At 43.5% G+C, this 27073-nt stretch overlaps 1 protein-coding gene across 3 annotated transcripts in view; it reads left to right on the top strand.

Moving 5' to 3' along the window:
• FER1L6 (fer-1 like family member 6) overlaps positions 1-27073 on the top strand; it is a 106102-nt gene that overhangs the window by 5396 nt on the left and 73633 nt on the right. For all 3 annotated transcript variants that reach the window (XM_066623238.1, XM_066623239.1, XM_066623240.1), the window contains exons 2-6: positions 20083-20165; positions 21591-21717; positions 23944-23998; positions 24102-24233; positions 25143-25205. In XM_066623238.1, the coding sequence (XP_066479335.1) occupies positions 20083-20165; positions 21591-21717; positions 23944-23998; positions 24102-24233; positions 25143-25205 (460 nt within the window). The remainder of the gene's footprint in view (positions 1-20082; positions 20166-21590; positions 21718-23943; positions 23999-24101; positions 24234-25142; positions 25206-27073) is intronic.

Below are 27073 nucleotides of genomic sequence, written 5' to 3'. Positions count from 1 at the left end.
GGTAAGGATCTCTTAGGCTCAGTTTACAACCAAGTGATAACCTGATCCCTGGTCAAGTTAGGAATTTCTAAACCTTTTGAGGAGGCGCGGTATAAATGAGTAAGGGTAGTGTATTGGCTTGATACATGGGGGCTGTTTTAGGTGTGGTTTAAGTGTATTGTTCTATGTTTTTATGTTTTGTTTTATGCCAATAAAAGGTTCCTGAATCTGAATCATTTCTAAACCCATTGAAATCAATGGAATTTTAGGCATGCCAAACTCTGCGCTGTTATTGTCAGGGAAGTCTCACTGAGATCTAGGAGGCTGTGTCTAGAACTGTATTTATAAATGCTGAATGGAGACTCAAAGGCTACTAGGGTCCTACACACCCATCCACCTCAGGGTTCCCTGGGAAGAAGGAATGATTTAAACTAGTTCAAGGCTGCAATCCTAGTACTAGAGAATAAGCTCAATTGAGCTCAACAGATTAATTGTCAGTAAACAGGATTGCTTACAGCAAACATACAGGAGTTGTTGGTCGTTATATGCTATACAGGATGTCATAAGAACAGCCCCACTGGATCAGGCCATAGGCCCATCTAGTCCAACTTCCTGAACCTCACAGTGGCCCACCAACTGCCCCAGGGAGTACACCAGATAACCTCATTCTGGTGCCCTCCCTTGCATCTGGCATTCTGACATAGCCCATTTCCAAAATCAGGAGGTTGCACATGCACATCATGGCTTGTAACCTGTAATGGATTTTTCCTCCAGAAACTTGTCCAATCCCCTTTTAAAGGCGTCCAGGCCAGACACCATCACCACATCCTGTGGCAAGGAGTTCCACAGACCAACCACACGCTGAGTAAAGAAATATTTTCTTTTGTCTCTTCTAACTCTCCCAACGCTCAATTTTAGTGGATGTCCCCTGGTTCTGGTGTTATGTGAGAGTGTAAAGAGCATCTCTCTATCCACTCTGTCCATCCCCTGCATAACTTTGTATGTCTCAATCATGTCCCCCCTCAGGCACCTCTTTTCTAGGCTGAAGAGGCCCAAACGCCATAGCCTTTCCTCATATTGAAGGTGCCCCAGCCGGATTTTCCTCAAGGAAACACTTCTGGTTTTTCTGGGGAAGGGCCATAGTATTTTCTCAGTACTTACACAGCAATTTAGTCTTGCTAGGAAAAGGCAATTCTTCATCTGGGTAGTGGTGCCATTGCAGTTTTGGGGGGTGTCATGGAATGTGGTTCTGTGTGTGTCACCAGCACCTATTGGACAGTGTTTGTGAACACTGATGATAGGCAAAGTAACTTTCTTTCCTCCCATTACCATACTGTGGTCCTAACAAGAGTGGTCAGCTGTGCCAACCTGTAAAGGGGGAGCTGCTTGGAGAGCTGAAACGGATTAGTCTCAGTAGCAGCAGCAAGTCCTCAGATTTTGCCTTGAAGCCCAGGTGAAACTGTTGAGTGGCTTCACTAGGCTTTAGCTTGAGACCTCCCACATGCTCCTTCTTTGCAGGCAGGAGCACTCCTAATATCAAAGTGCACATTATTAGAACTCTTTTTCATCAGGGGGTTTTCCTGTTTACTCCAGGAAGCAGCAGCAAGGCTACCCAACCATTTAGCTTTGCAGTGGCCTCTGAATAGGGCTTTTCCAAAACATTAAAAGTACACTTTGAACTGATGATCTGAGGATATTGTTGTGCTAATTTCCTAGTATGGGAGTCAGGAAGAAACTTTTATCAAGACTACTGTATTCATTTTCTTCCCTGACTCTGGTGGGGCTAATTGAGATACTACACTGGCTAAACAAATGCAAAGCAACTTAGGGCCCAATCATATCCAACTTTCCAGCACTGATGCAGCTGCAATGCAGCCCTGATGTAAGGGAATAAATATTCCCTTACACTGAGGAGGCCTCCATGACTGCTCTTCCACCATAGGATGCACCATGCCCGCCATTGGCATATCTAGTTTTGCCTTCAGTCTAGAAACACTGCTCAGAAAATGTGGATTTTTAAATTTACATGTTGTAGGTCTGAGCCATTGCATTCAGGGCAGGGTCAGGCTCACTTTGAATATTGCATTTTAAAAGTGTAACCTAAAAATGTCAAGGGTGAATTGGACAACATGAAACTATTTGTGCAGATGCAGGAAGTGTAGAGGCACTCTTTGGATGTGGCACTCTTTGGCAGTGTAGAGGCACTCGATGGATGCTGGCTGGCCGTCCATTTCCTTTAGACAGATTACTTGGTAATAAGCCGTAATGCCTAGGTGAAATTTCCTGAATCTGAGTGAATGTATATGCAGGTTTCTTTGAGTGTTAGTTGTTAGAGCTTGGAAGCAAATGGAAGCAAATGGGAGGGGTTGAAATAAGATGTGTAAATGGGACAGAAGGAACTAAAAAGCAGTTTTAAGACAGGCAGGCAGGCATGAGAGTGAGAACAAGAGTGTGTGTGTGTGTGTGTGTGTGAGAGAGAGAGAGAGAGAGCTGATGGCACCCAGGCATACCAGGTCTCTCTTCATAGGCATTCCGTGGGCATGCTGCCTTGCAGGTATGCACATGCTGTTAGCCACTACCTGATAATCAACTTCTACATTTGTAATAAGAAAATATTAGAAAGATACCATAAGCTTCCAGGAATCTCTTCTTTGAGGAAGCCAAACCCAGCCAGCACTTCACATTGCTCACAGAAGTGGGGGGCATATAACAATTAGTTGGGTGTTATCATTGGCTGAAGCTCCCCGGTGAGTGTATACTCCATGACAAAACCAGTGTTGCTTCTGAATTACATTATTATTATTATTATTATTATTATTATTATTATTATTTGTTGGCAACCTTCAGTCTCGAAAGACTATGGTATCAGCGTCTAGCGTCTAGTGTGGCTGAAAAGGCCAATTCGGGAGTGACAGTCCCTTCCACACCGGGAGCAAGTGCAGTCTGTCCCTGGTCTCTCTCCCTGGCTATGGGCCTTCCTTCTTTGCCTCTTAGCCTCAGACTGTTGGCCAAGTGTCTCTTCAAACTGGGAAAGGCCATGCTGCACAGCCTGCCTCCAAGCGGGCCGCTCAGAGGCCAGGGTTTCCCACTTGTTGAGGTCCACCCCTAAGGCCTTCAAATCCTCTTGCAGATGTCCTTGTATTGCAGCTGTGGTCCAGCTGTAGGGCGCTTTCCTTGCATGAGTTCTCCATAGAGGAGATCCTTTGGGATCCGGCCATCATCCATTCTCATGACATGACCGAGCCAATGCAGGCGTCTCTGTTGTTGTTGTTGTTGTTGTTGTTGTTGTTGTTGTTGTTAACTTTATTTATACCCTGCCTTTCTCCCCAAAGGGACCCAAGGCGGCTGGGTGAAACATGTGAAATGGCCCTGGGAGATAGAAGTGTAGTATGCTGTAGCTTGTATTTAGCCTGGGGACAAGTTACTATCACTCAGGGGTGAGTTCCTCATCACTGACAAACTAGAATATTGACCTACTCAGGGCCAGCTTACCCATGTAATAAACATGACGTTTGTCCCATCTGCTTGCACTGCATGGATTACTGAGCAGCCAAATTGCCAGGCGTTCCCTCCACTGCTTTCTAAAATCACTGCTTCCTGGCTGACATCTTCTGGACATGTTGCCAGTTCAAAATGTATGAGAAGCTTGTCAGAGCCACTAGGTGATGCTGTAGAGTAATTTTTCAATAAAGCATGAAAATACATTCTGTGGTAAGAACCTTGTGCACATAAGAATCAGAGCCAGGGGTTATAGGAACCTCCAAAATGCAGTCTTTTTACAGTTTTGTCTCCTAGGAATTTAAACTCTTGGGTAGATTGTTAAGCAAAATTTCACACTGAGTCAAGGCATGTGCATTGCTGAAATTCACTCCTTTACTGTGTCTTCACCATATTTGTGGTGAATGTGTTCTCTGACTTGTTCACCATGAGCAGAACTACTAGTGGGTTTTGCACAAAATCACCAATACTAATTCAAGGAGGCTTGCACTGATGTTGAAAATTGCAGGTTTGGGTCGCAAGTGGTAGATGAGTCAGTTGACCTACACTTACCACAAGCGGGGAGCTATAAGCAGTCTATGACTCACTGTTGGTAACTACGGTATATATTTAACAAGGCGTTGATGCAGTACCAAATTGCTATTAGGATCCTATCTATCTGAAAAATGACACTCACTGATACACAACAATCAATGATAAACTACAACCTATAATCTTTACAAAAAGCTATACAAGTTTCTCTCTCTCTTGATATCACCCTGTTTTACCCTAAAACTATTATCAGCTTTGAATGTTACCGAAACTCTCCTGTTTGGCTCATTTTGTCCCTCCAACCACTTCAGACTTTGCCAAAACATCTTTTAAAGAATTCTTAGGTCTGCTCTAGAAACAGGGAAGAAAGAATAATAATTATTTTTAAAGAATATTCACAAGTCTCATTTCCACAAAAAGTAGTTCAGAGTGGTTTACGTAGCAAAATAAACCAGTAATTGGTTTCCTGCCCCCAAAGGACTTGCAGTCTAAAAAGAGGTGCAGAAAAGACAACAACCATTGGAAAAGATGCCATGCTGGGGAGAAGAGGGTCAGTTGCTCTCCCCCTGCTAAATATAAGAAGATACCACTTTAAACTGCTAACCAAAGTTCTTCCAGTTACAAAAGCTGCTGGCTGCCTGTTCCTTTTGAAAGGCAATGTTTCCCTTCTAATTCCCCCCCCCCCCCCGGTGTGCAGAGCCCTATGGTGGCTGTACAGGGGCAGCTATGGTGTGATCAGCAATATCATCACTGAGCTCCAGAGCACAGAGAGGGAAACTGCAAGGGGTTTCAAGTACAGCTGCCCAGCCACACAGCTTACAGGGAAGACCAGTTACACAGGCCAACACACATTTTGCTTCCTTAAACGTTACACCAATTCCTGGGTATATTTGGGGTGCCGATTCAAAATATGGCATCCGTTTTGCCCTATCACGTCTAGTTTTGGAGATATAGTATAGCCTCTTTAGTGAATTATTCAAGTAGCTTCCTCATGAGGAAGCCTACACTATGGCTTCCTCATGAGGAAGCTGCTTGAACCATTCACTAATCTCCAAAACTACACATGATAAGGCAAAACGGATGCCATTTTTGGAATCGGCACCCCAAATTCATATCAAACCACCATAAAGTTTGGGAAAAACGTTTCTGACCCTCAGTTTTGTAGGCCTGTGTTACCAGTTGTCAAAACCCCACATCATCCTATCCCCTAACCACAGGCAGGGTCTAGTAGTTTACTGGTTCCTTGAAGAGAGAAGGATTTGTATGATAGCTAGTAAATTGCAGTATTTGAAAGGTCTTGTTTCAGATGCCACCTCTTTTTCTCCCCACTTAAATGCAAGTGTGAAGGAGTCAAGTTGATGTTGGAACTTCAAACAGAGAATGAACCTATATATCAAGTTTCATTATGATATTTCAGTACTCAACGAAGAATATCTTGTTACAATTTTTTCATCTACCCCACAGTGGACACAAGGCTGAAGTGACTGGGGAAACCACAACTGGTTTTTCATTCCCCCTCCCGCATTATCCATGGTTGCTGACGGGGGGGGGGGTGCAACCCTGGATTTTCAGCCATCTATGTGACCCTCATACATTGTACCAGAATAGTGTGGTGTGTACACAGACACATTGGGGCTCGTATTCAACATTTTTATAAACCCCACAGTCATTAAGAGGAAGAAGAACATATAGGCAGAAACCACAATGAAACTTACCATCAGAACAGTGAAGGACAAATGCAAGGAAATTAGACAAAGAAAATGAAGGAAGCCATATATATGTTTCAATCTCTAATTTCCTTTTCTGAATGAAAATTAAAACCTGTTCTGTAAAATCCAAATGTTGTAAATGTCGCATCTTAAAGTCAAATGCTTTTTCTATGTAAAGGCATTGTCCCAAGCTGCAGAATATTTATAAAGATGTATTTCCTGCTTGATTGCTCTTTTCTTTTTTAGTCGCTCATCTAGGATTGCAAATGAGGATCCTGGATTTTTGTCAGAGCAGAAATGCATGTCTTAGAAGCTGGCATGATGCCACACAACCCATTTTACCTGGATGTCATTTGTGATAGGGGCTAGATTTAAGGCTACAACCCTACCAATTCAACGTACAGTCTTACTTATTGCCAGTGCCACATGTATACAGAAGTCAACTGCTATTCACTGCTGTATGGTAATTAATTTGAATGTGTGTACATTTCTTTAACAAACCTCTCATTACCCAGCATTATTGGTAAAGAACAAATCAAATCTGGTTGAGTCAGCTATGGGCTCCTGCATAGCAGTTTAACTGCTCAGTGCCTAAAGACAATCAGATCTGGTTTATGATATCATTAGCTTAATGATATCATTAAGCAAATTCAGAGTGAAGGGGCACTCTCTCTGAATGGATGTTGGAGAGCATGGCCTGCTTCCTGAGCCTTCACAGGAAAGCGAGTGCAATACCTACCATTGTCTTGGTCACCAGAAAATGCCAGCACTTTACTGCAGTCTGAGCTGAGAGCACTTCCCCTTTTCAAGCCCCTACCCATTGATAAATTGGTGAAAAAATCGTAGCAATATTTGTGAAAATCACCACACATTTTGGCTCAACATTGTTCTCACGCATGCACGCACACACATGTACACACTCCGGGGTACCAAGGGTGTTGCCAAATGTCACTACTGCAGACTCAGAACTGATGACAAATTCCAAAGAAGTAGGGATACTATTTGGTTCAGCCTTTATTTGCACTAGGCAATGGGCTGAGACAGACTAGTAAACGTCACCAAGAGACCTCAGTCCACCTTAAAATTTCTCACTGAAAGCCGATGACTTTCTTCATGAGACCTATAGAGAGGTGTTCACCCCCTTGCAATGCATGGCAGTCACATCACATGTGTATAGGAAATCTAGTGTGGTGGTGGTCTATAACTTCATGATTCAGTATTGCACATGAAGCCTAGGATGATGTCACAACTCCATGCAGCCAATCCGTTCTGGTTACATGAAGCAATTCAGAGTGGGGGCAGAAGAATCAAAGTTGGTGGTAGCCCACATGCTCAAGTGAGTTTGCACCACAGTGTCACATTGCATGAGCTCAATGTGACACAGTGTCACATTGCATGGGCATCAAACTCTCCTCATTTGATGCTGGGAATAACAAACTTATTTGTCTTCTCTATAGTCAAGTGTCAGTGTGTTTATATCGGAAACATTTTTTATTTGCATTTGTTGGTAAGCTGCTTTGCGTCACCATGAGAAAAGCAGATTAAAAAATGCTCTAGTGACCAAACAGTTATTTTTTGGAAAGTGGAGTTTGCTACAGCTTAACAAATCAAGTGGGAGATGGAGTTCCAAGAAGAGAAAAAAACCTGGGACATATTCCTACCAGCAACAGAGGCTTAGGCAATCCTATCCACACTTTCCTGAGAGTAAGCCCCATTGAACACAACAGGACTTACTTCTGCGTAGGCATGCACAGGATTGTGCCCCTAGCCTTGTAGTCAGCTAACCTAGTCTGCTAACCATGACAAGTGCAGAGAGGCAGGAACTCACAGGAGTTCATTCCGTCTGTCTCCTTGTCACCTTCCCTGCTAGCTTGTTAAAGGAAGCAGCATTAGATGCCCTACTTCTAATACCACTGTTGCATTAGTACCCAGTTCACAGATCCTTGCATTTGCAACATCAGGCTGCACACATGCAGCAGCGTATGAGGACCTTGAGTTGAAGAGCTCAGAAGGTATAAGTACGTTTGGGGAGGCTGAGTTCAAAGAGCTTGAAAAACACTGCACCTTTATTTTTGATCAGGTTTATTGCATAAATACGACAACCACCCACAATAGCTGTTATCACCTTTGGAATTTGTTGGAAAGTCTGTGGAGATGTCATGCCTGCCACTCATTTTCCAAATATAGGCTGCTGATATGTGTGTCTAGAACTAGGGCTTCCAAGAGTTAATCTCTAGCAACTTACCTCTTGGGTCACCAGCGCTCTGGTTCCCTCACAAACCTGGCAGATGGAGTTCTCTGATTGTAGAATGCAGTACCAGCTGCCTGGGCGTAGTCAGCTAGGGGCCCAATCCTATCCAACTTAAGAACATAAGAACAGCCCCACTGGATCAGGCCATAGGCCCATCTAGTCCAGCTTCCTGTATCTCACAGCGGCCCACCAAATGCCCCAGGGAGCACACCAGATAACAAGAGACCTCTGGTGCCCACCCTTGCACCTGGCATTCTGACATAGCCCATTTCTAGAATCAGGAGGTTGCACATACACATCATGGCTTGTAACCCGTAATGGACTTCTCCTCCAGAAACTTGTCCAATCCCCTTTTAAAGGCGTCCGGGCCAGATGCCATCACCACATCCTGTGGCAAGGAATTCCACAGACCAACCACACGTTGAATAAAGAAATATTTTAATTTTAAACTTTCCAGCCCCAGTGCAGCTGCAATGCAGCCCTTAGGCAAAGGAACAAATGCTCCATTACCTTGTGGAGGCCTCCATAACTACCCTCCCACCACAGGATGCAGCACAAACCCAGTTGGCACGGCTACACCAGGGCTGGAAAGTTGTATAGAATTTGGCCCTGACTTGAGTTGCCAGTCCTGGTCTTGAAGACCCTATAAATCTTTTCTCTCAGAGTTTACTCCTCAGTCATAGGAACTTGTCATTGAGGGTGATGAGACTCCTTAAGTTTGTGCTTGGTTTTTCTGATTGCTGCCTTGACCCCTGCCTGGTTTGGGCTATGTACCAGCATCCAGTGCCTCTGCTCCTCGTTTGATGCTGTCTTGAACCTGATATTGCCCCCCCCCCCCCGATTGACAGCTAACTCCCCTTGGTCCTGCAGCCCAGTGGCTTGGAGCTGACCACTTGCTGATGCACAACACTAAAGCCCCACTCTCTCTGTTTCATTTTGTTGTATTATTTGTCATCAAGTCTCACTCATTTTGCTGTGAACATGGTACAATCTAGGTACATGGTACAATCTAGGTAGATAAAACAGATGGCTTCATGCAGGGTGGTCATGTGAGATGGTTATACCAGAGGATGCAACTGAATGGCTCTTACATTCAATGCTGAACAGTTCCCAGGTGCACTGGAATGGAAAAAATGTGGCTGCCCACCACTGACAGAAAAGTCAAGAGTGTCTCTATGACCCATCTCAATATTGTATTTACCACTGAAAGGCTGTTGACTTTGGAAAACATTCAGCTAAACTTCCTGATTTATGTTGAAAGAATAAGCCAACTTAAGAGAAAATCTCATGGTATATTAAATCACATATATTATATGCAAAGAAGCATGACCAGGAAATAACACAGCCAGCTCTTCCCTGCAGCAAATTGTTTTTGTTCCAGCCCTGCAAATGTCTAACTAGTTCCACAGTAATTTCACTCTTGCTCTTGCTCTTGCTCTTGCTCTTGCTCTCTCACACACACACACACACACACACACACACACAGTGAGAGACAGAGAGTAAACATTCTGAACATTTTCCAGCTGTTCCTTTTGGGTTGTTGTTGTTCAGTCAAGTCGTGTCTCACTCTTTGTGACCCAATGGACCACAGCACACCAGGCCCCCCTGTCTACCACTAACTTCTGGATTTTGTCCAAACTCATGTTCATTGCCTCTTTTTGGGTAGGAGCAGAATATTGCTGCTTCAACCAGCTAAGTAGGGACAGGATCAGAGAACAAAAACCATAGAAGCGAAGCAGGCTTCAGGCTAATACTAGATAGAAACATTTAATCTTGTGATTAAAAAAAAAATCAAAGAGTGCCCAAGTTTGAATAATATTTTCATCCAGACAATAGAATTTGACCTCATTTTTCTTCTACATCTGTAGAGACACCATGAAATTGTTCCCAGAAATCCTCAGAATCCTTCCTAACTGCAGAATATTCCATGTCTGTATTTGACACCAAGTAACATTTCTGGAGAAGTTAGTCTCTGCTTTTTCAGGCTACTGATGGTAGTTGCGTGGGGCTGCAGATTTTAACATCAACAAGGGATTGTTCTTTAGCTTGCTTTTTAGATTTCAGAGTTGTAAATGAAAACGCATTGGGAACATCTGTAGTAAATAAGGAATACCAACCCCATCTGCTGTTTTCATATACAGTCGGCCTGCATTTTACCTGCAACTTGAATGAATTCAGGTATACATGCCCCCCCCCCCCTCCAAAAGATAGAGACAAACAACAGTTTAGTGCAGGTGATTCTACCTGCCATTCAGCTCACTCTTTTTATGTCCCTGGGCGAGTCTGAAATGAGAGAAGCTACTGTTCTCTGTCATCTCTTGTACTGTGATTTTAGTTCTTACAGAGACATGATGTCTTTGCTGGATTTAAGGGAGTTTCAGCTATATAATACGTAATTTTTGCTTATAAACCAACCTCAGAACATAACCTCAGGTAAGATGTGGGCCAACTGTATTTGATGAGCACCTACAACTCTCACTGATCATTTTTGGGCAGAACCCCAGGTATATCATTTTGAGCTCTTGGAAGGAGGGGGTGTGAATATACTGTGTAAAAAGTAAAATATACCAAGGTCACCCAGTGAGCTTCATGATGGGGAAATTGAACCAACTATGGGTCTACCCAGTCTCAGCTCAACATTCTACTGCAACACAAAATTTTGTCCTATACTTCAGATAAACTTGATGTGCAGAACTAAACACCTTTTATGTTATGTTCTCTGAAGGCCAGAAAGAGTTGATTAAACATGGGCTATCAGGGATCCACTCCTGAGGATGGATGTAGGGGTCACCAAGCGGAAACAAGGATGTAGAAATTGCCCTGGAAGTTCCTTGCTGCATTATTTAATAGAGTCCTTTTTCAATTCAGTGGAAGGTTTTGCATAAGCTCTCTAATTTAAAAGTGCTGATAAACATCTTATGACTAGTGGCTAGATGCTGTTCCCACCTAAATTTATCAAGGTGTTCAAAGAAACACCTCCTTTGTAAATAGAGCAGAGTTTCTGTTCAACCTTTGTATACTTTAAAAACACACACACACACAGAGGAAAAAGACTGATGCAGAAAAGATCTATTTTCCTTACCTGTTCATGGGGTTAATGATGTCACATTCCTGTTTTTAAAGGAGTACAGGCTATCTAGGAAGCACCTTAAAATCAATATGTACTGTATCCTTGCCCCAAGCAATTCAGATTTTAATCCCTGTTCTACAAGTTGTGGGGGAACAGGGACAGAGAAAGTACTTAAACACTGCCTTTTAATCCTGTGTGAATGCAATTATTTGCCAAAGGGAATCAAGCTGTAATAAATAATCGTACTTCTAACACATCTGAAGCACTCAACAGTATACATCTATCTATCTTGCCTGCCAAACAAAATGATCCCCAAGGCAAGGCAGCTTACAACTAGTAACAATACAAAACAACCCAACAGGCCCTTAATCTTCTTCAGTCCCTAGGGAATTAGCAGTTGGTACAAAGTTATTTCAGGCAGAAACTGGTGGAGGTATGAAAGCAAGCTCCCTGGAGGTGCTCAATCTCTGGCTAATGGTGGAGGCCATGCTTATCTTCTCTTTCTCATGATGTTCATCCTGGAGGTCTTTAGGTCACTGGGCAGAGGCCAGAATGTGCTTCCTTTTACTTCTTCATTAAGCAGCTATAGTTGGCACTATTTTAAGTAATCTAATCAAATAATATTTGCACTATATTAAATACCATGGAGAACCACTTTTAATTACCCTTCCAGCTGATTTCAGAAAAGCAAAGCCTCAGCAGTGGAAAAGGACCCTAGGATGGAAGCAACTCCTGAATCTTGTCTTACAAGATAAATAGGTACAGCATTTTCTCTTCTCTTTTTTTGCACTGAATGTTTGAAAAGCCCAAGCTTCCCTCAGAGCCAAGAAAAGCTCATGTTTGCACAGCTAGCGGGCTCTGCATCCTGGGACAGTGTTTGCAGTTCTGACTAACCCATCACCTAGAAGTAAATAGACGTCAAAATACAGATAGGAGGTGTGGAGTATGATCAGAATGTAACAGGCAAGCACTGGAAGGAAAGCATTTATCAAAAATGGAGCCCTCTGGGAGCACTCCACCGACCCACAGGTAAAGATAAAGGATACTCAAAGATATTAGAAAGGGTTGTTTGGGGTTTGGGTTCCAAAAAAGTGCAGCACTCACAATACTCTGCATGCATTTTTGGGTGTAAGTTCCAACAAATGGAGTTTTTCTAAGTAGGTTTGGATTGTATTATGGTATCCTATCTGTGTTTACTGTTTCATGGTTCAGTAAGGTGCTTTTTCACTATGGTTCCCATCCAAGGATCCAAATGGATTGTCATTATTGCTAGCAACTGTGATCTATAACTTAATCAGTGTGCTGGTCTGACCTTCCTAGATTGAGGCAGCTGTGTGAGGGGGGGGGCATGGAGTATATGCTGAATTGCTACCTAACGAAAGGCTTTCCCTGCTAACTCTGCCTACTTGCCTTGCCTTCTGGTTACTGGAGAACAGGATTTCAGCAACTTCTAGCATATAATATATTGAATTGTGAGATTCAGAAAATGTTGCTGTTTGGTAGCTGATGCATTGATAGAAAAAAGGCACACAAGGCATCTAAATATGAAAATGAATATTTCTAGCTGTATGAAAGTTTTTAAAAAGTGAATGTTTCAAAAATTCTGCGGTTTAACCTTCACTATTGATGTAGATTCTGCAGATGAATTAGTAATAGTGGCGGGGCTAGGCAGGTGCGGAGGGTGCGGGCCACACTAGCTGATGCTCACGGGGGGGGGGATTTTTAAAATCTTGGTATTTTTGAATAATACCACCATATTATATATCAATAAATGTGTGATGTCATGCAGAATACAATTAAACAAATCACATTGAAATATATCTCTTCTATCAAAAGTTATAGCCAAAAATCCAGCTAGGGCAGTGCAATTGTACATTCACCACACCTACTGCCCTGAGTGTTGTCCCATCCACTGTATGGGAGAAGACCCACCATAGGGGTAATGTACTGGCCTCCCGTACCAAGTGATGCAAATCCTAGTGACACCAGAGGCGTAGCTAGGTCATTTGACACCCGGGGCCCATAAATTGTTGTCACCCCATATGACTTAATTAATTATTATTAATTATTAATTATATTGCTTAATTAATTAATTCACTTTTTATACCACCCTTCCTCTAAGCAGCTCAGGCTGGTGTACATGGTTCCTCCCCTTATTTTGTCCTCACAACAAACCTGTGAGGTAGGTGAGACTGAGATAGTACTAGTCATGACATGGAATGAATAATGATAATGGCCAGAAAAATAAATGCAGTGAATATTTCCCCACAAGCAATGGATGAAATTCTGCATCAGATGGTATATAACATGATGGTATTATTCCTAAAAGCCACGATTTCCAGAATTTTGGTCACTAGGGTGTCACCCCCCCCCCAATGTCTCATTGGCCTGTTTTGAGTAAAGGCAGTGGTTTTCAAACTTTTAACACTGGGACCCACTTTTTAGAATGACAATCTGTCCAGGGCCCACCAGAAGTGATGTCATGGCTGGAAGTGACATCATCAAGCAAAATAAAATAATTATAAATAATTAAATTAAAGAAAAGCAGATAAATAAGGGGAAGCCAGCCCTGTTTCACCAAGTGAATTTTCTCTGTAGCCTGCTTGCAATAACACCCCCCCACACACACACACACATACACAGATAAAGCAGTGAGATTTTCAGCCCTCCCTAGTGCCCACCTTACCAGCTCAAGCCTCTGGTTTATTCTTTGGGGGGGGGGGTTGCTGCCTGCAATAACACCCCCCCCACACACACACAAATAAATCAGTGAGTTTTTCAACCCTCCCCAGTGCCCACCTTACCAGCTCAAGCCTCTAGTTTATTCTTGGGGAGGGGGCTGCCTTCTGGAGCATTTCTTGAGCTCCACTTTCATTAGATGGGGACCATGCAGCTACCCTTGCATTCTCCTGTGCCTGACTTGACCAGAAGCCAAGGCACATTTGCTTACTCGTGAGTAAACGTGATCATGTGGCTTACATTTTTTTCCATAGGGCTCAATACATTCATCTGCTTGGAGGGAGGGACTTCCTTCTTGGGTGTCTTTTGGGGGCTGCTTTCATTGAATAGGAACCATTCTGATGTTATTGGATTCCTCTTAGCCAGCTCTTTATGATAAACTATGGCATGTTTGCCTACTCGCAAGTAAACACAGGATATGGCTCAGTTTCATTTTCCGTAGGGTTCAATGCATTTTTGTTTCCGATTTTTTGGCCATAACTTTTGATGGAAAGGTGATATTTCTATCTGGTGTTTTGCATTGCATTCCGCTGGAAATTCCACATCCAACGGTATATGGCATGATGGGGTTGCTCCTAACCTTCATGATGTTAGCAATGTTGGGGCATTTGTGGTGTTACACCCCTCAAGGGTGGTACCCGGGGCGGACCGCCCTCCCGCCCCTGCTAGCTACGCCACTGAGTGACACCACTGATTAGTAATGCACAGTAATAGGTTTATTGAACAGGGTTATATACAGCTCCTTTGCAGGACTTTTGGCCAAGGCGTACAGTAGAATGTTTTAGTCCAGACTTGAAAATTAACCAGATCAAATGGAATTAAGCCATTTCTGCCCAATGTTCATATATGCAACAGAGACCAAATATGTACACATTTGGGCCAGGCAAAAATGGGTTAAGCAGGTAACTAATTGCAGAACTATGGAGTTCAGCAATTAAGGAAGATAAAAGGAAGGAAGGAACCATGTGTGCCTCCTTGAGCTCCTTGGAGGAAGGACAGTGTGAAAATATGAAAAATAAACTGTGTAGCTGGAAGTATCTCTGATTTCAACAGAATTTGGGTAGGATACACTTGGCTGCTGATCTGAGTGGCGGGTTAGTGCTCAGGTGGTTTACTTTCTCCCCCTTAATTAAACCCTCCCCAACTACTAGACCTCCTGAGAAGCAAAAGACAGTAAAAATATAAACAAAGAACTGTATAGGATGCTAAAAGGTTAAAGAAATTATCATAGCATACATTTCGAAGAGTAAAGCTTAGGAGATTAGATAAATTTGTGGAGGACAAATTTTAGCATGACTACTTGTTTTGGAATTGCAGCAGAGGTAGTGAGGTTCTGTCAATATACCACTTGCATAGGACCAATGGCAGGAGAAAGATTTTGCTTTCATCTCCTACTTGTAGACTTCCCAGAGGCTTTGGGTTGGTCACTGTAAGGACAAGAATACTGGATTAAGTTGGCCTTTGTTCTGATCCAGCAACGAACGCCTTTCTTATGTTCTTAGCTGAACAGTTGTCCAGGCATAGAGGAGCACACCCATCGCCAATTAGTGCTAACATGACTCTACCTGCTGTGCTGAGTGTCTCCACCCTATTACCAGTCCCAGGTTGATGGAAGCTCTGGGGCAAAGTCTGCACTGGGCCCCTGCACACTGATAGTAGGCAGCAGCTCTTTCCATCCGCTCCACTGGTGTATGGGGGGGGGGGATTTACAGTAGCTGACTAGGGAGTCAGCCCAGCCAGGTGGGCACCCTTATGTGCATGGCTCTTGACCTCACCTAGCTCTGACATTGTCCCTGCTCTTTTGCTAATTACTCTATGCATTTTTGCTAATCATAGAATTTTGGAAGGGACTTCGGAAGTCATCTAGTCCAGGGGTTCTCAAACTGGTGGGTCACAGCCCAGCCTGGGAAGCCCTGTCTCTGATCCCATAAGGGGCAGGGAGGTGTAAATGCAGCGATGCAATATCCACAATCACATTGTTGCCAAGGACAAAGGAGGGAGTTTATGTTTACCTGCAGCCAGCTCCAGCCTTTGGGGGGTGTGGGGAGAGTCCCTCTGCAGGACTCCCCACACCTCCGCAAGCAAAAAATAATGATCAGAACCTACTTCCAGTTTCATGATCAAAAACCGGAAACCCCCCCCTTTGTCTCTAGCAGTGACGCGATCCTGGGGATCATGTCACTGCTCCCCCTCCCCCCACAAAGATGTGCTTCGGTTCTCAAACTCCCTGATCATACTCCCTGAGAGTTTGAGAACCACTAGTCCAATGCCCTGGTCAGCACAGGTAACTACAGCACACCTGGTCATCCAGCCTCTGCTTGAAACCTCAGATGAAGGAGAGCCCATATCTGCATGATGCAGGCTGTTCCACTGCGAGATAGCTCTTACAATTCGGAAATGCGTCTTCGTGTCTAGCCTAAATCTACTTCCTTTGTCATTGTCAACTGTGTTTTGAGCATTTCTGTCCAATTTTTAGTGCCCCTCCCCATTGAAATTGCCTGGAGTACTGTCCTTTTTTCACATCTGATTTCACATCTGTCTGTGAAAAGCATGCCCCTTGCTCTATTTTTGGCTCCTTACTAAAGATACATGTAAAAATAAGCATTGTGACCATCGTGAATTGTGAGAAAATTGCAGGGATGGGCGGGTCAGCATGGTGTGGCTCTAGTTGAATCACAAGTCTCCACCCCCTGCAACTTGACTCGAAAACGAGTCCATGAGGGTGGACTTTCCAAGTTGCCCAGAGCATTTTGGCAACTCAAAAAGTCTCGTGACTCAAGTCTTTCCCCTTTAAAAGTCAGCCATGGCTCCATGGAAAAAACGAAGCAGCTGCTAGTGTGTGTGTGTGAATTCTCTTTAAACACTCCCCTGCTTCTCACCTGGTTTGAATGATGGCCCCATGAGGTTTTCACGCCACACAAAAAGTAAACAAGCACACTCAGACACAGACAGACTCGAGTCTGTATGCATGGGGAGTCGTTTCCAAGTCAATGACCTCAGACTCAAGTCACTGCCGGAGTCATCAGCGCAGGTGACTCGAGTGTAGATGAGTCAGCAAAAACATATTTTTATGACTCATTCTCGAGTCACCTGACTCGAGTTCCCATCCCTGGATAATTGTAACTGTGAGATACAACTGACCTCATATGTTATTCCTTAATAAGACACAGAGTTATAAGACATTTCATTATGAAGAGGAAAATTTCAAGGAGAGAGAAAAATTTAATTCCGTCTTTAGTAAGATTGATGCCTCTACCAGCATTCAAGCCAGACTGAAGAAGATATATAGAGTTTTGTTTTAAATTGAACTTCCAGGAGTTATTATGCCACTGCTGGGAGAAGTGCCAGATTCCATCAGGCAGCATCTGCAGAGATACAGCTTAACCAAAAAGACATATAAAAAGGGCTAACAGAGATTTGAGAAGAGGGGGGTGCTAGACAGAATTATTAAACTGCACCAGTAAAAGCTAGAGATAAAAAGCAATTCTATTCAGAGTGTGATGGAAGAAGTATTGGAAATGGCTTCTTCCTTCATTAAATTGCATTCCTTTACAGCTGCGGTAACCACAAGGATCACAGCGGTGCAGATATTAAAAAGCATGTACAAGACGACCAGTGCACACTGCATCATAATGCCACTTCTAGTGCTTGAATTGGGGGGGGGGGGTAGATAAGTCTTTCAGGAAGTGCACAAGCCTAATTTCTTTGACTGTTGGCATCCTTCAGTCTCGGAAGACTATGGTATCGCGCTCTGAATGGTGGTTCTGGAACAGAGTGTCCTCTCCAGTGCGCGAAGCCTGGGTCAAGTAGATATGGAGGATAGACTGTTACCCACGCAGCAAATCCCCCCTCTCCTTGTCGCTGAAATGGTCCAATGGAAAGGCAGAAGCCAATATGGTTGGTTCCAGCGACGTTGCAGGAGTTGCCTGAATGTGACTGTGTTCAGCCATGAACTGCTTCAGGGACTCCAGCTCCGGATTTTGCCTCGAGGTTGACTCCTGAAGCCTTTTTCATAACTGGATGTAGCCACAAGGCAGTGGAGGTTTGGGATCAGAGTTTTCCTTCTCTCAGATGAGCTGCCTTCCCAAGCTAACGAGTCCCATGTACCTGGTGGCTGTTTAGTCGCCTCTTATGACAAGTACAGCCAAACTGAGGGCCTATTCTTATCCCCCAGCCCCCCCCCCCCTATAGACTTCTAAAAATGAGATCCAGGAGGGCCAGTTCCAAAACTTAAGGAACCAGGCCCACTTGCACACCTGCAATCTGGGAGCTCCAGAGATGAGATCCTGTCCAAATAGATCCACGTGCAGTAGCTGGACCTGTGCATGTGACAAGGACCAAACTGGGCAATATGCAGAGTACATTATTTGAGTTTGTGTGCTTGTTTTGTGGGTTTTTTAAAAAAATGTAAATAGCAGCTGCAAGGGGCCCTGATCCAGATCAGGCGCGCATGAGGGAACGTGGGGCTTGAAACCGTTGCTTTCACTTGATCCCAATCTTGATCTCTCTACTCCCATCTAACCAATGGATCTGTCACAGAATAATGCACCTTTGTGTGTGTGTGTGTGTGTGTGTGTGTGTGTGTGTCTTTACATAAATGTGTGTGTGTGTATTTATATATGTCTTTATATGTGTGTGTGTGTGGCTTTATATATGTATATAACGTTCATATTAATGATAATATATATGCCTTTATATATATGTGTGTGTGTGTGTGTGGCTTTATATATGTATATAATGTTCATAAATGATAATAACAATTCTTATATATAACTTTTCAATAAGAATTCACAAAGTAGTTTACATAATATGTGCTCGCATTATCTGATGAGCTAGCCCATAAGATACGGCATCAGGGCTAGCCCAAGCATCAGGGCTACCCAAGACCACCTGGTACCTGAGGCAGCATGCCAGATGCTACTCCCCTACCTGGTAGTGTACCAGCCAGAGTCTCTGAGAGGAATTTTATCAGGGGGTACAAAGTTTCTTTTGGGCCCCTTTGCAAAGAGGGAGGGGTGAAACAAAGCAAGGGAGGGTGGTGACAGGCAAGCAGAATAGGGGAAGGGGGGCAAAACAGGGTGGGGGGAGGGTAGAGACAGCTGGAAAAGTCTTTGGAGCCCATGTCTACCAACCCATGTAGCATCAGTAGTGTCCCCATCATCGCTAGTTGTGGTAGTGTCCCCAGAATCCAATGCAGGAAACAAGTCTGAATAGATAGGAAAATGTCAGATCCCAGGAAATTTCTGGGCCCCCTCCTTTGGGTCCTGGGCCCCCTTTTTGACCCTGGGCCCGGGTACAAATTAACCCCTTTACCCCCCTCTCCTAGGCCCTAGTACCAGCCTCTACTTCTCTCACTTCCTGGATTGGGAGATGGAGATGGAGCAGAAGAGGAAGTGTGAAGGAGGGTAGAGTAGTGGGCTTGAATGCTGATGCTCTAGTCCAGGGCGGTCCAACTTCCAGGAGCTGGGGGTATGACCCTTGTATGACCCCTGGCTGGGCCGACTCAGAAGTAATTGGTGGGTGCATGATGATGTCACTGTCAATTATGTCCGTGTTCTGAGCCTGCTGAACAGGGCTTGCTGTCACATGTGGCCCATGGACCACATGTTGGACCGCCCTGCTCTCACCACTGCTCTTCTCTCATCCACACTTCTGTTCTACCTCCCTCTTCCTTTTCCAGTCCAGGGAGTTGAAGGAGGTGGAGGAACATTGGGTGCAATCCCCCCTACACACCAATTTGCTGCCTGAAGTAACCTCCTGAGTTGGGCTCAGAGTTGAGCAGGCCCTGTGTTCCCCTAGCTTTCCACTGGAAATCTCATTCTATTTTAAACCTGGCATTGGCCACAAACTTAGGCCCAAATCCTAACCAACTTTCCAGAACTGGCATAGTGGTGCCAGTAGGACATGTTCTGCATCCTGCAGTTGGGTGGCACTCACGGAGGCCTCCTCAAAGTAAGGGTATGCTTGTTCCCTTACCTCGGAGCTGCATTGCTCTTATGTCAGTACTGGAAATGGGTTAGGATTGCACCCTTAGAAGTATTTTTGTTTTTTAACCAGGAAGGCTAGAAACTTAAAAAAAAAAAAATGAAACAAAGCTAAAATGAAGAGACTTTAGGAAGCTGGATCCTACACCCAACATGACATTCTGAGTTTTTTCTGCATCTGTGCAATTTTGTGCCATACACACTGATTGGCTCAAGTGCAACACCTGGTTAAATAAATTCATCTCTGAATGCACCATAAACAAAGTTTGCTAAAATATTTCTATGGCCCTTTTTATTTTTATTTTTTTAATTCATTTTCAGGAAAGGGTTGTTTGCTGGAATAAAGTTGAAGAAGAAGAAGAAAGGCGACAAAGGGTTAACAATTGCAAACAAAGGAGCAGTGGGTAAGACCTAGTAGATAAATATTATGAATAGAGGAAAAGCCTGAGATGATAGTCTCCTCTCCCCAATATCACAGGGTTATTGTTTCAGCTTAACCTCAGAAGTAAATGATAAATGACTGTAGTACTTGTGTTTATCCTAATGAAACAAGAACCAAGACTACTTAGGGTGCTTCTGGATGAAGGTTGTCCAAGCAACAGGTGCACTGTTTCAGCTTGCTTGCTGCTGGCAAGCCCCCTAGCACATGGACCATCCCCTATGCTGATTGCTGCTGGTTTAGGCTCCCTTGGCTTGTGCAGCCTGATGCTCTATGGTGCAATCCCACTTTGCAATAATGTGTATGTGGATGACCTGACAACGTGGACAATGCCATTCTCACATAATTGGACCAGGAGTACAAGTGATACTCAAATGGGAGAGAAGCAAACAATTGACCCTTCCCAGAAGGCCACATTGTTTACATGTGCTTCCTTGTAGCATTGGATTAGGGGTGTCCAAACATTTTGGCAGGAGGGCCACATCATCTCTCTGACACTGTGTCTGGGGGCCGTATTAATTTACATTTCAAATTTGAATAAATTTACATAAATGAATATATTAGAGATAGAACTTATATGAATGAATGAAGGTCTTGCAGTAGCTCAAGGCCTATAATAGGCCTTGCACAAAGCAAGGCCAGCCTTTCCTTCACTGCCACTGCTGCATCACAGACATGAAACAGGAAGTAGTGGAGGGAGCCCTTGTCCCACAGCTCAGGTGAGAAGTCGAGCAGTCTTCCTCTTGCTGACAGCAGTTGTGTTGGGCCAGCACGGGCTCCAAAAAGTCTCTGGAGGGCCAGAGACTCATTGGAGACTGGGGGCTCCCTGAGGGCCTGATTGAGAGCCCCTGAGGGCCGCAAGTGGCCCCCGGGCCGGGGTTTGGGCACCCCTGGATTAGAACATGCAAAAGTGGAGCCCATGTTGCTTAATGCATGTATATGAGGGAGGCTTAAACTGGTGTTTTTTCACATGGTGTTATTGCTTGGCGTATTCGACTAGGCCTGAGCTAGAAGGGTTTAAGGAGAACTTTCAGCTCATATTTTTGGGTGGGTCAGGGTGAAAGGAGGGCCACTCATCTTTTCATTTGTGTGCGCTTTTTTTAGTTCTGCTGCTACTTTTGCAATAACAACAATGGCAGTTCTGTCAATGGCCGGTGACTGTTGGGTGACATTTTATTCCAAGAATACCCCCAGTGAATGATGCTATGTCAGGTCACTGATCAAAGAACATTCTGGTGGAAAATGGCAGCTGCCAACCACCAGTCACCAGACGAAAGACCATGCAAATTTCTTAGTGAGGTTTTTGCCAACCTTACTAGCAAGCACGTACATCTCTAGTATTGGTGTTTACAGGGAACTTATACACACTAAATATATTTATATTAATTAGGTGAACATGAAGACACTGAAAGCCTGCACCAAGACTTTCTTACTGGTCAGGAAGCAGAAGGAGAAAATATGTATGATGATGCTGCCTCAACAAGTAGCTTTGGTGCCCCAGAGTCTTGGAAAAAGAGGTATTGTGCTGCTGGATCACAAAATGGCTGCCCAGCCTCTCTCCTTGAAGGCTATAGATGACACAGCCGAAGACAGAAATTCAGTGTACTCAAGTAGGAATGACCTTGCCGGGCACAGTATGGAGAATGAACAGTAATTACTAGGGATTGTCATAGGCATTTCTGTGGGGAAAAAGAGATTGGCAAACTTGATTCAGGCCTGGTGTCGGTGGAAAGGCACTTCAGTGAAAATTGGATCAATCCACTAGACTAGATTGACTTTATCAACTGCTACTGCAAAAGTACGCACCCAGTGATACTTCCTTGACAGCATTGCAGAGTGAAGTTAGAGACATGTCCAGATAACAAGCAGACAACCATTGAGCATACCCAGCATTCCCTTTTCTCTTTGGACTAATTGACAAAACTCTAAAGGTAACATAGTAAGCTACCATACCAAGTCAGGCATTGATCCATCTTGCTCAGCGTTGTCAACAATGACTGGTAGGAGGTCTCAGACAGGGATCTTTCTCTACCTTATTTGGCATTTGAACCCAGGGATTTTTTATATGCAAAGCAGGTTCTCCTTCACTAAACCAAAGTCCTTCCCTTGAATTTGATGTGGAATTTTAGAAATACTATAATCCCAAACTAGAAAACAGTGCTTACACTGTCAGGATGCAGGCTGGTAGCATCTAAAACGGATGACCTGGAAGGGATGTCTGGAAGCTCTGGCCAAAGAAAGTAACTGTAGAGAGATCAGCAAAATAGGACCTAGCAAAATTGCCCTCTGTGCTACCCTGGATTTTTGAGGGAGTGGGAATTTCAGGTGCATGGGATTGGGAGGGGAGTCAGGGAATGTACTGCCAGTGGTGTGGCATTCTGACCATCAGCTAGCAGCCACCATTCTTTACCACAGTGGTCCACTGAACAATGTTCTGTGATCACATAACATCAGTTTATGGAGCCTTCTGGGGCAAAAAAATGGGAGCCACTTTGGAGAGTGCTGACGGCATTACAAAACACAGGTGGTAGCAGAAAGAGATGTGAAAGGGGCAAGTACCTCCACTGCTTCTCCATCTGCTCTCTAGATTTGAAAGGAAAGAGGGAGATAGAAAGAAAAATGAAATGTGGAGGGGCAGAAAGTGCTGAGCTAGAACATTGACAAGTGGAAGGAGCAGAGGCTGGCACATCATGAAGTAAGAGGGGCAGCACTTGGCAGGCTGCCTCAGGTGTCAGGATGTCTTCAGCGGCCCTGAACCTTCCTCAACTGAGTCAAACGTTTGATGACTTTTGACCCAGCAGTAGCTAGAGGAATCTTGTGTAATCTCTGATGTTATGGAAAAGTGTCTGGGTCAAGTTTGTTCACTGTTTTGAGCAACCAGGAGGCTTGTTTTTGCTGGCTGCGTTGGCCCTGCCTGCCATGTTACAAGAAATGAGGAATGACTATTTAACCATGCGTATCCAAGTGAGGCTGAAAGGATTAATGGTAATTTTTCTGCCAATTTGATTTCAGTTTTTTATTGAGCATTTTTAGCTAGTCCTTCCCAGTTAATCCTGACAAACTCATCGTCTTGAGTCTGCGATTTCTCAGCTAGAGAAGCAAGGCCTTTTGCGGTGTTATCTAAGGTCATCAGAAGTTTTATTGAAACAACCTGTGCTCTGTCATAGTTCTAGGGGTGCTTTTGACAAATGAGGTCATTTTCTGTATTCCTGTCCCAGAAATTTTGCTATTTACTGCTATGTCCTTGCGAACAACATCACTCATTACAACTTTTATATCCCTCACAAAAATCTTGTGGGTAGGTCACTATTATTCCCATTTTAAAGAAGAGAAACCGAGGCCAGTAGACTGTTATTTCCTCACAGAGTTGGGATTTGAGTGCAAGCATCCACACCCAAGTTCAGCTCATTGCCATGGATCTGGAAACAAATTAAACAGCTGAATACTCAATCAGTTTATCTGGCTTTCTATTTCAATACACTCTACCCTGACAAACCAAAGTTCTCTAACGGGATGAGTTTATTATATTCTACATGCAAAGTATATGCTATGTCATTGATTTATGAACTTGTCACTGAACTATATGAGCTCCCTGAATTGCTTTTATGTGATCTCAGTGTAAATAGCAAAGAAATATAGAAAGTTAAAACTGCACTAATTTTTGTAGTTATTAAAAAAAAGAAACAAAGAAATGTATCTTCTTAAAGGTTGATGTGTATCCTTGTTTTCTGAAATGTAAACAGAGCAAAGGTGGAGTCAAAGATCCACGATGGAGAGGTGAAATCCCAAACTTATCAGGTAAAGTACAAATAATGATCAATGTTACTGAAAGACCCAAAACTCTCTCAGTGCCTTCCAGTGCAACAGGAAACCATAAACCCTGATGATTTCACTCTTGCAGATTGCCATAACAATAATTGAAGCTCGGCAGCTTGTGGGTGAGAACATTGATCCTGTGGTAATTATAGAGGTTGGGGATGAAAAGAAGCAGACAACCGTCAAAGAAGGAACTAATGCTCCATTTTATAATGAAGTATGTACTTTTTCCTGTGTTACTCCACTGTATTGCTACAATCTTGCAATGATAAGACAGAAGCCACAAAACCCAAGTGCTAAAGATAAGACAGAAGCCACAAAACCCAAGTGGCAGCTGACTCTCAAAGCTTTGTTTTCATGAAAAAAGACATAAATATGGTTGAAATAAATATGTCTCAGTTTAAGGCTTGGTGCTTCAATTTTCCTCACTTTGGCTGCCATCTGAACCACACTTTCCTGAGAGTAAGCCCCATTGAACAAAATAGGACTTAATTCTGAGCAGACTTGGTTAGGATTGTGCCCTACGGGGCATACCTTCCCTATAAAGTTATATTAAGTATAACTTTCATGGCCTCCCTTCAAAGAACTCTGGGGATTGTAGTTTAAGCAGGCTGAAAATTCTATTAGTGATACCCAAGACTACCTGATGCCTGAGGCAGCATGTGATGCTTCCCCCCTAACCCAGTGAGGTGTCATGTCATATATCATTCGATGCGTAATTTCATGCAGAATGCAATGAAACAAACCATGTTGGAATATCTCTAGTCTATCAAACATTATAGTCAAAAACCCAGCGGGGCGGGAAGATGGTGCATCACCATGCCGGCTTCCCAGGCCGTTGCCCACCCGCTGCATGGGAGGAGGTCCGTCATGGGGGCGACATGCTGCACCCTGCATCGGGTGAGGCAAACCATAGTGACACCACTGCATACTTCATAAGTGCTATACCTACAGTGCATCCATAATTTGATATTTTGCATTCTTTTTTATTTTATTTTACATGCTTGCTTACCTATAATTTGTTATAGTTCTCTTATTAATACCTTTTGAACGTTGACCTTTAAGGTTGTGTCATACCTTGTCAATGCTATTAATATACTAATTTGGTATTTCCCCTCTCTTTTAGTATTTTGTGTTTGACTTCTTTGGGCCTCAAGTACATCTATTCGACAAAATTATCAAAATTTCTGTGAGTATTCATCTCCTAGTGGGCAAGGAATTGTTCTGAGGTAGTAAGCTGCTGTCAGCTTACTGAAAGCCGAGAGATGAGGGGTGGAGATTTCTCACTTGTGCATTAGAGATGAGGTTTGAATATTTATAAAAGATTCATCTTTGTACAAATACCCAACTGACTAGATAATTTTTTGCTAATTTGTTCATGTATTTTTAACACTACATTTTGATCATGGAAGCAGAAGTAGTTGAAATAGAACCATGTATTACCAAGTCAATTTTCAATGATTTGGCTCCTGTGTTTTGTTTTTCACGCCTATATCAGCATCGTATTGCAATTTACCAGACTGTAAATGCTAGTTCTCAGACTACAGAAAGTAGGACAGATTTGCAAGTAGTGTAAAATGCCTCCTTGTGTAGTTCTCAAGGCTCTGGGCTATGCATTGGTGGAGGAGGTACTGGTCTTTGATTGCTATACCTGTTGACAAATGTAGTGTAGCTTTGAAAGAAAATGTTAACCTACTGCCGTGATAACATTCAGTGTTGTAATAATCAAATTCATTTTTGTTGCCTTACAGCACTGCCTTGGGAATAAACTATTTTGGCAGAATAAAATGGAAAAAACTGCCAAAATAATTATTTTCTCAGTGGGAACAAATTTCATTGTACAGGGCAGACATTATTTGTCTTGCTGTGCATGAAATATGAATCAGACCTGTGAATGAACATTGCAGACTTAAATGGTATTATAAGAACAGCCCTGCTGGATCAGGCCCAGGGCCTATCTAGTCCAGCTTCCTGTATCTCACAGCGACTCACCAGATGCCTCAGGAAGCACGCACAAGACCACAAGATACTTGCATCTCACTACCACATCCTTGCATCTAGCATTCAGTTTACACTCAGACCCCCCAGAAATTGTGGTACTTTATTAAACACAGTAACCAATTTTTAATGCATTTTTATTAGACCCACTGCTCACTGAAGGCCCAGTCATTAGGACCTGAAGAGCTATGTGATCATCATGGAGGAAAAAGAAGGTGCACATGGGCATTTCACATTCTGCATTTAAAATAACCAACTAAACTTTTGAATATAGATAGCTAGAATTCAATTATTCTATTCAAAATGAATAGAATTATTATTCTATTCAAAATGGGGGGGGGGGAGTAGGCCATGGGCAGTGAGGAGTAGTAACAGGTTGTGTTGATAGAGGGTGTGGGTGTATCTAGCAAAACATGAGCATGCAGGATCTTACCCCCATTTTTATGCCCCCCTGGCTCTCCTTGGACCTGTGTCAGCTTTGAATAAATTATTTTACTTACCTCCTGCAGGCTTCTATCACCCCCTCCCATAATTGTATTGAGTGCAGCCTCTGTTGGCATGACTGCATGCTATAACCTGGTGAGGGAGAGGACTGGGCATTGACACTCTCACCATCTATTTTCAAGAAGTAGCCATGGATCAAGGCCAAAGTACATGGGGTCGATGCTTTGCCTTGCACCAATTCTCCAACTTACATCATTCTCCTAAAGCTGCTAATAAAACGAATTATTGCAGCATTTCTCAAACTGTGGGTCAGGACCCACTAACTGTGGGTTGCGAGTCAATTTCAGGTGCATCGTGTAGCGCCTAGCTCAGCCACCACTGAAAATACAGGGTACAGAGCTGCTGGGCAGGGCAGGCTCCTGGTGGCAGAGAGGCACGGTGCTTTGCCCTGAATAGGTAGGAAGATGGGATACTGGAAAGGAGGGAGGGCTTTGTAGTTGGAAAAGGATTGTTAATAATTACAGTATTTATATACCACTTTTCAACAAAAAGTTCATAAAGCGTTTACAGAGAAAAATCAAATAACTAATGGCTTGAAGTCTGCATTCTGCTTTG

The sequence above is a fragment of the Tiliqua scincoides genome, chromosome 4 (genome assembly GCF_035046505.1).
Source record: "Tiliqua scincoides isolate rTilSci1 chromosome 4, rTilSci1.hap2, whole genome shotgun sequence".
Lineage (NCBI taxonomy): Eukaryota > Metazoa > Chordata > Lepidosauria > Squamata > Scincidae > Tiliqua > Tiliqua scincoides.
This window is presented reverse-complemented; position numbering and strand designations above follow the sequence as displayed.